General features: G+C 38.5%; 2 protein-coding genes across 4 annotated transcripts in view; one reads left to right on the top strand and one right to left on the bottom strand.

The window, feature by feature from the left end:
• The window catches only part of slc22a16 (solute carrier family 22 member 16), a 16,037-nt gene extending 11,472 nt beyond the window's left edge, over positions 1-4,565 (top strand). The window contains exons 5-8 of the mRNA XM_061900597.1: positions 269-396; positions 2,717-2,826; positions 2,941-3,040; positions 3,960-4,565. Of these exons, the coding sequence (XP_061756581.1) occupies positions 269-396; positions 2,717-2,826; positions 2,941-3,040; positions 3,960-4,145 (524 nt within the window). The 3' untranslated portion in view covers positions 4,146-4,565. The remainder of the gene's footprint in view (positions 1-268; positions 397-2,716; positions 2,827-2,940; positions 3,041-3,959) is intronic.
• Positions 4,566-4,721: 156 nt separating this feature from the next.
• The window catches only part of usta (uronyl 2-sulfotransferase a), a 185,020-nt gene continuing 179,741 nt past the window's right edge, over positions 4,722-10,000 (bottom strand). For all 3 annotated transcript variants that reach the window (XM_061900600.1, XM_061900598.1, XM_061900601.1), the window contains one exon: positions 4,722-10,000. This exon is cut by the window's right edge and continues 931 nt beyond it. The gene's annotated coding sequence lies outside the window, so the exon portion shown is untranslated.

The following is a 10,000-nucleotide window of genomic DNA, read 5'->3' as shown; positions in this document are numbered from 1 at the left end:
CATATATATATCTATATATATATATATATATATATATATACATATATATATATATATATATATATATATATATATATATATATATATATATATACATACACATATATATATACATATATATACATATACTCACACCGGTGTCTTTTACTGTTGCGTTGGTTAGCATCTTCACAACAACAAAATATCAGCTAAACATTAGCATGCTAGCGTGCTAATGTTTGCATGGCAGCTGGTGACTAAGACCTTCTGCCATTGGCTGATTCCACAGGTGCGGTGGAGCTTCCCTCTTATCTGGTGGGCTGTTTCACCATGGACCGCATTGGTCGCAAGAAGACGTGCGCCCCGGCTCTGCTGCTGGCCGGAGTGGCCTGCATGCTCATCATAGTGGTCCCGGCTGTACGTACTAAGAGTGTGTGTGTGCGTGTGCGTGTGCGTGTGTGTGTGTGTGTGTGTGTGTGTGTGTGTGTGTGTGTGTGTGTGTGTGTGTGTGTGTGTGTGTGTGTGTGCGTTACGTGATACAAGTAGGTTGCGGTTGACTTGGCATACAACAACAACACAAAGTCCAACTAGACATAACCTTGGAAACACGGCCAGAAAAAGCTGCTGTGTTACCGTGGCAACCACATAGTAAAAAAAACAAAAAAACATTTTCTAGCACTGTATATATTTGGATGTACGAGATGACAAAGTGACCGACTGTTATTACAATACGTAAGACAATACAAGCACTTCCTGGTAAATCTGCCATTTGCCCTGAATGAAATAAATATATGTTTGGATCCACAGATATCGTTTTATAAATACATCATCTTGAATGAGATCAGTTTTCACTGAGTGTATCTTTAGCGGCGGGTATCGCTGTCTCGTTTCATGCAGTGACCAGCTTGGTTCCATGTGTGCGACTACATGTCTATTTCACAGCAGGTCTGTTACTGCTAAAATGAACAACAATACCTCGAAACAATTCTGACAGAAATTTTAAAAAGCCCTCCTATCCGTTGGTACCAAAAAATAATGCTAACAATGCTAATGGCTGACGTAACATGCGTAAATTTGACTGACTTGCGAAATGTCAATGGGATTTGCAAAATGCGAAAATGTTAAAAGTTAGCACATGGCAAGTTGTTGTGATTATGCTATTGATGTAAAATGCTAAATATGTCAATGGCTAGTATGCAACATGTGTAGCTGGTATGTAAATATGTTGATCATTAATAAACCAGATGCATTCATACGTAACAGAGGGTACACTAGAGCAGTGGTCCCCAACCTTTTTGTATCCGCGGACCGGTCAATGCTTAATAATTTATCCCGCGGCCCTTTTCATGAAAAAGGGAGGTTTTTGTCATGAAAAAGGGAGGTTTTTGTGGTTGGTGTACTAATTGTAAGTGTATATTGTGTTTTTTATGTTGATTTAATAAAACATTCAATAATAATAAAATAAAAAAAATATATAATAAAAAAAAAAAAAAAATTAATAAAAAATTATTCTGCGGCCCAGTACCAATCGGTAGTTGGGGACCACTGCACTAGAGGGTACACTAGGGGGTATATTTAAGGGATTTTAGATGTATCAATATCAAATGAAAAACATGTCTTTCTTAAATTACAAAAATTAAAAAACAAAATAAAACGTAACCGAGAAATGTGTTTATTATTAGTTGGACAAATTATTTTTTGCTTTTTTCTTGTCATATGGTATATTATATATCAGGGGTCCCCAAACTTTTTGACCCGCAGGCCGCATTGGGTTAAAAAAATGTGGCCAGGGGCCTGGCTATATATATATAAATATATATATATATATATATATATATTATATATATATACATACAGACACATAAATACACACACATATATATATATATATACACACACACACACACACATACATATATATATATATATTTACATATATATATATACACACACACACACACACACACATATATATATATACACACACACATATATATTTTTAAATATGTATATATATATATATATATATTTTTATGTATATATATATATATATATGTATATAATCTGTCTCATTGCAGATTAGACAAATTGCCTTTTTCCTGACGCTGAACAAAAAAAAGTCATATGTCCACTTAAGTTTAAAAACTCGACACTATTTTACGTTCCCGCCATTTTCTTCCTCTTGCACTAATTGACCGAAAGAGCACACATTTTCCACTATAAAGGACAGAATTACAAAAAATATATATTTTATTTTACGCGGGCCTACCTGCGGGCCTGTATTATGGACGCTGGCGTGCCGTATCTGCCCCGCGGGCCATAGTTTGGGGACCACTGTTATATCTCATTATTATTTTATTTTATCTGAAGATTTTTATTTTTAATTTTTTTATGATAAACGATAATAAAATCTTGATCAAAAAAAGATAAATTAGAAAAATTAAAAAAAGTGAATCTTGTTTTTCTTAAACTACTGTAATATTTTTTAGTTTGTTTGATTTTCCCGTTAAAAACGAGTGAAAAAAACAAAATAATTATCTGAATAATGAAAGGGTTTGAGTTAGGGTATTATTGTTGACTTTCAGATGAATAAATCTTGTTTTCCTTCCTGACAAGATGTGATAGATAAATGCATTTTATTGGACATAGACACAGCAAAATGTCATCCAACAGCATTCACATGCAATTTCTATTTAGTCGATGAAAAACATCACATGTATAACTTACTTTCCTCCAGGACATAGAGTCACTGGCCATCGTCCTCAGCATGATTGGAAAGTTCGCCATTGCCATCGCTTTTGGCCTCATCTATCTTTACACCTGTGAGCTCTACCCCACCATCATCAGGTAGAATCTGCAAAAATAAAAATAAAACATTTTCAAAATGAAAAAAACTTTAAAAAGAGAATATTATTTGCAGCAGATGCTCACTTACTTACTTTTGCCTTCTTTGTACTGCAGGTCTCTGGCAGTGGGCAGCGGCAGCATGATGTGCCGCGTTGGCAGCGTGGTGGCGCCATTCTGCGTCTACCTGGCTGACGTCTGGATCTATCTTCCACAAGTATGTGTGGTTTTCACCATCTTTTATAACATGTATAGTATAATGTGCAAGGAAAAAAATACAACTCCCAAAACCTGTGTAGTTGTCACGTTGTGTAAATGGTAAATAAAAACAGAATACAATGATTTGCAAATCCTTTTCAACTTATATTCAATTGAATAGACTGCAAAGATTCAATGTTCAAACTGAGAAACTGTTATTTTTTGCAAATATTAGCTCATTTGGAATTTGATGCCTGCAACAAAAAAGCTGGCACAAGTGGCAATAAATACTGATAAAGTTGAGGAATGCTCATCAAACACTTAGTTGGAACATCCCACAGGTGAACAGGCTAATTGGGAACCGGTGGGTGCCATGATTGGGTATAAAGGCAGCTTCCATGCATTCATCATGCTTCAATGCTCAGTCATTCACAAACAAGAAATGGGGCGAGGGTCCCCACTTTGTGAACAAATCAGTGAGCAAATTGTCGAACAGTTTAAGAACAACATTTCTCAACGAGGTATTGCAAGGAATTTAGAGATTTAACAATCTACGGTCGGTAATATCATCAGACAATCTGGAGAAATCACTGCACGTAAGCAGCATGGCTGAAAACCAATATTGAATGCCCGTGACCTTCGATCCCTCAAAAAGCATCTAAAAGCGACATCAGTGTGTAAAGGATATCTTCACATGGGCTCAGGAACACTTCAGAAAACCACTGTCAGTAACTACAGTTTGTCGCTACATCTGTAAGTGCAGGTTAAAACTCTAATATGCAAAGCGAAAGCCATTTATCAACAACACCCAGAAAAGCCGCCGGCTTCGCTGGGCCTGAGCTCATCCAAGATGGACTGATGCAAAGTTGTAATTGTAACTCTTTGTAGTTTTTTTTTTTTTTTAATGTAATACCTGTAACATCCTTCTTTGTAATCAGCTAATCGTGGGCATCCTGGCCTTCATCATTGGAATTCTGACATTGTTGTTACCGGAGACCTTGGGCCAGCCCCTGACCACCACCTTGGAGGAGGCCGAGGCTTTGGGACACAACCGCGGAAAGGAGAGGTCCACGCTGGGAGAGAAAAACTCTGCAGATGGAGTGGAGATGAATCAGCATGTGTGACAAAGTATGTAAACATGTGACTGACAAGGATCGTACAGTATTTACTTACTTGTTGACATTTTGTTCTGCAAAGTGACCAACTATTTTGTCTTAAATAAGACATATAATATCAATGAATGTACATGAACATATGCTATATTCCTCTTTTCCTGTTATGCTGCAAAAGGAGAAGGCTGAAAATGTACATGAACAACATGTTAAGCTAAAACTGCCTTATTTTTTTCACTTCCAAACGAGTTTTGAAATTCTCAGGGCAAATATAATAAAACTATTTAGACTTTGATGCTGGACTTAAATGTTAAATGGTTGGACCAAAATGGGAATCTGCTGAACTCTGTACCGGGCTCTAAAGTGCTCATGTAAATTGCATCCTCAGGGCTTTGCTACATGTGCTAAAATAAAGCTTGTTAGTCAACTACAGACGTGATAGCTGGACATTTGATTATTCAGTTTTATCTCTTTGGCAAATATGGTAACGAGCATAGTGTTGCTTGTTAAATAGTGTAATGTTGGCACTCTGGCGCACATGCTAATGTTGCTAAACATGAGGAACAAAGTACAGTCACAGGCGTCATCTCTAATTTTCTGAGCAAGTTTATTTTGGAAGAATGTAGAGAATGATGCATAGAGTAAATCTTCACCTGTAGAATGCCAGAAATATATATGTATACACACACACACACACACACACACAATATATATATATATAAACACACACACACATACATATATATATATATACACACACACACATATATATATATATATATATATATATAAACACACACATACATATATATATATATATACACACACACACACGCATATATATATACATATATATACACACACACAGATATATACATATACATGTGTGTGTACGTATATATACAGTATATATACACAGACACATATATATATACATATATATGTATGTGTGTACGTGTATATATGTATATATATATATAAATACACACACAGACATATATATATATACATATATATGTATGTTTGTACGTGTATATATGTGTAAATATATATATAAATACACACACATCTACATATATACACACACGCATATATATATATAAATATATATATATACACACACACACACACATATATATACATACATATATATGTATGTGTGTACGTGTATATATGTTTACATATGTATATATATATAAATACACACACATCTACATATATACACACACGCATAAATATACACATACATACACATATACATGTAGATGTATATATACACACATATATACACACGTCTCTATGTATGTATGTATATATATATATATATATATATATACATACACATACGGACGGCAAGGGACGGCGTGGCGCTTTTTGGGAGAGTGGCCGTGCAGAACCCGAGGGTTCCTGGTTCAATCCCCACCTAGTACCAACCTCGTCCCGTCCGTTATGTCCTGAGCAAGACACTTCACCCTTGCTCCTGATGGGTGCTGGTTAGCGCCTTGCATGGCAGCTCCCTCCATCAGTGTGTGAATGTGTGTGAATGGGTGAATTTGGAAGTAGTGTCAAAGCGCTTTGAGTACCTTGACGGTAGAAACGAGCTATACAAGTACAACCCATTTACCATTTACCATACATGTCCGTGTATGTATATATGTATATATATATATTTTTTATTAGCCGCCAAGTTGGAAACTGATAGATTTATTACATGAACAGTTTTTTTTTTGTTTCCTTCCTGAGAATTTGATCTGGAATGCAAAATGAATAGAAAATAATAAATTATAAGACACATAGCAGGAAATAAAAGCACGTACGTTGGAAGGGTACAAAGCTAGGGCGGAATATGTTAATGTGTCATGTGGTATTTTTGTACACTGGCTTCAGCAGCTGCAAAAACACAAAGTAGGAAGTACATTGAGCTCAGACTTAAAGTAAAGACACATTAAAAAAACAAAAAACAAACAAAAGAAAACAATTGTAAAGCCATTGCCGATTAGCAGGGTGGACAAAAGAGAAATCCACCCAACCAAGAACACAGAAAAAGTAAATGTACCAAGTGATCTGACTGACCTTTGACCCAAGCTGCCACAAGGTTCAAATTGTGGCTGGCTCACGTATTTGACCTTTGACCCAAGCTAACTGACAGATATAAATAGCAAAATGTGACCATAAACAGTTGCAGATCGGTTGAAAGAACGCCACCAGAAAACTGCGCCTGGCAGAGTGCTGACACAGAACATGTACCTTCACCTTTGACCTTAGCTACCTTACTTCCAATATTTGTTCAAATCAATAGTAATAAATACATTTCCTCAAATATTGGCCTTCTGCTTCAATTAAACGCTGCGTGGCTACATTGAATAATAAAAAAAAAAATCAGTAGCACTATACCGCCACAAGGCTATTTTTCTCCGATCTTTGTTAAAAATCTAATTATAATATTCAATTTTCTTTTTGATTGTGTTTATATTCATCAATACTTACTAAAATAATTTGGCAAAAATCCATCCGTACGTTTTTACGAAGACGTCTCTTTTAACAGTATGAGAACAGTAAATAAATAAATAAATATTGTGTTATTATTTCCTCAACAACAAACGCTTTGCCTTCTTCATGTGTTGTAGTGCTCTTTTATATTTTCATTAATTTCATGACAATACAACACTATTTATTTTTAAGTACCAAGTCATAAAATGACCAAAATATTGAAATAAGGGCCTTTTTAATAAATGCCTGGTATTTTGGGGCCACTATTTGAGGAAATACTCTCATTGTAAGTCTAAAGAACGCATACAACTTTTGACTGGTACGGAACAGCTATTGATTTGACTTGTGACCTCAGCTCCTGCCTGATTGATGCCTTACCAGGAATAAACAATAGTTGTCTCGTTTTTTTTCCAAGCACCTGGCCACGCTCAAGTCCCAACAAACTAAATGTAAACAAAACGGTGCCAAACTGCTCAAAAACTGCGGTGTCAAACCCAAGTCACACGCGCACACTTGACTGGAATTCTTTGAATTCATAACGAGTGCATACGGTTTAACCCTCATGTATACCTTTTGCCACAGAATGCATTTCACTCCAGCCACGTTTCCACCAAGTGGTCCAGTTCGCTTTGGCCAATCACGTCTGGTCTGCCTTGTGTTTCCACCAATGGACTCCACAAATCAGGGTGAACAAAGAAAGGTTTGTTGTCGTGGTTCCACATGAGTGGCACTCAAAATACTTTCCAAGTACCGAGTTGGGGTGTCCCGGGCTGATATTGATATCAAATATCGGTCTGCTATCGGCTTGCATCTGAAATGTCCGATACAAGCAGTCCTGCGGCGTGTTTCCATGTGCAAAGCTCGACAGCAAACACCTAAATATCCTTCAATAAGCACCCATATTTGATCTTTCCTCAGTACACATAGTAGGCTATAGGCTACTAGGATGTGGGATCTGAACCGAGGATGTCGTTGTGGCTTGTGCAGCCCTTTGAGACTCTTGTGATTTAGGGCTCTATAAATAAACATTGATTGATTGATACGGGGAGCTAGCAGCTACACGACAGCCGAGCAAACAATAGCACGCAAGCTAGACATACCTAATAAATATCCTTAATTGAACAACATTGCAGTCTTGAACACAACACCAGTCAATAAAAACAAGTATCCAATAGTTATAGTTGCATATGGCTCCTTGGCGTATTAGAAAGTATCCAGTCACAAGCATGTCTGAATCATTCACCTGGCTGCGTAATGAGCTTATTTGATGATTTACTGTGGCCACTAGGTGTCGCCAAAAACAAATTAGCGATCCAATTTAAAAGCAGGACACTGTCATGATATTATTCTTCCACCATATTTACTAGCCTTTTTTAACATTGCACTCTACTGCTGATATCGTATCTGCTAATACTCGAGGGAGGGGGGCACAGGTCCGGTGGCCATGGGTGAAGTGCTGGCTGTCCAGAGTCGGGGACCTGGGATGGACAGCTCGCCTATGCATTGGTTGGGGACATCTCTGCGCTGTTGACCTGTCTCTGCTCGGGATGGTCTCCTGCTGGCCCCACTATGGACTGGACTCTCACTATTATTAGATCCACTATGGACTGGACTCTCACTATTATGTAAGATCCACTACAGACTGGACTTTCACAATATTATGCTACACCCACTCTACGTCCATTGCATCCGGTCTGCCCTAGAGGGGAAGGGTTCCCCACATATGCGGTTCTCTCCAAGGTTTCTCATAGTCACTGTCATCGACGTCCCCCTGGGGTGAGTTTTTCCTTGCCCTCATGTGGGGTCTGTACCGAGGGTGTCATTGTGGCTTGTGCAGCCCTTTGAGATACTTGTGATTTAGGGCTATATGAATAAACATTGATTGATTGATTGATTGATTGATTGATACTCTATCGCATAGGTGTCAAACTCTGGCCCGCGGGCCAAATAAGGCCCGCCGTGTCATTTCATCTGGCCCTTGAGGCAATATCAAATTATCATTAGAGCTGGCCCGCCGGTGCTATACAGCGGTACCGCTGTAACACCGCATTCACCGATTTCCCGGGAGACTTTCGAATTTCAGTGCCCCTCCCGAAAATCTCCCGGTGCAATCATTCTCCCGAATTCCACCCAGACAACAATATTGGAAGTGTGCCTTAAAGGCACTGCCTTTAGCGTTCCCTACAACCTGTCGTCAAGTCTGTTTTTCCTCCTCACAAACAGCGTGCCGGCCCAGTCACGTGATATATGTGGCTTCTACACACATATAAGTAAATGCAAGGCATACTTGATCAACAGCATACAGGTCACACTGAGGGTGGCCATAAAAACAACTTTAACACTGTTACAAATATGCGCCACACTGTGAACCCACACCAAACAAGAATGACCATCACATTTCGGGAGAACATCCGCACCGTAACACAACAAAAACACAACAGAACCAATACCCAGAATCCCTTGCAGCACTAACTCTTCCGGACCACTACAATATACACCTCCCCTCCAAGCTGCCAACAAACCCCCCTAACCCCGCCCACCTGAGCCCCGACATTAACTGAGCAGTAAAAAGGCCTGAATGGTTGATTTATTCATTGTTATTTTATGTATTAGCCTCTGGAAAAAGTTAATGTTGATATTTACCTCAGAAGGCTGCAAATACAAAAGAGGCATTCAATTTTTATTTAAATTTGATTTGATATGCCATTGATATTTTTAAATTATTATTGTTATTATTATTTGAAACTCAATTTTGCATGTCACTATAAAGTTATATAAGCCTTGCTTGTTCAATATTCAATGAAAAACTTGTTTGGGTCCCTATCAAAAGGTTAATTTGTTCAACCTCGGCCCGCGGCTTTGTTCAGTTTTAAATTTTGGCCCACTCTGTATCTGAGTTTGACACCCCTGCTCTATCGGTATCGTATCAGAAGTGAAAAAGTTCCATGGGAAATCCCAGTACTGCATTCGGTGTGAAATTTCAAGTCGGGTCGGACTTTGGGGTTCAACATGTGGAGTTTGAACTGTTCAGTGGCCTTGTGGTTACAGTCTTGAAGGTGGTTAGTTCAAACCCCGGCCGAGTCGTACCAAAGACTATAAAAATGGGACCCATTGCCTCAGCATCAAGGGTTGGAATTGGGGGTTGAATCGCGAAGTGATTCCCGAGCGTGGTCATCCGCTGCTGCTCACTGTTCCCCTCACCTCCCTAGGTGTGAACACGGGGATGGGTCAAATCCAGAGGATAATTTCACCACACCTAGTGTGTGTGTGACTATCGTTGGGACTTTAACTTGAACTTTAAGAGCAACGTGTGTATTTCACTGGACGAAAACAAGCCCAGTGCACAGCGCGGTAGGAGCCTACACAAAAGCACACTG

The sequence above is a fragment of the Nerophis ophidion genome, linkage group LG05 (genome assembly GCF_033978795.1).
Source record: "Nerophis ophidion isolate RoL-2023_Sa linkage group LG05, RoL_Noph_v1.0, whole genome shotgun sequence".
Lineage (NCBI taxonomy): Eukaryota > Metazoa > Chordata > Actinopteri > Syngnathiformes > Syngnathidae > Nerophis > Nerophis ophidion.
Note: the sequence above shows the minus strand (reverse complement) of the source record. Positions and strands in the feature narration are given on the sequence as shown.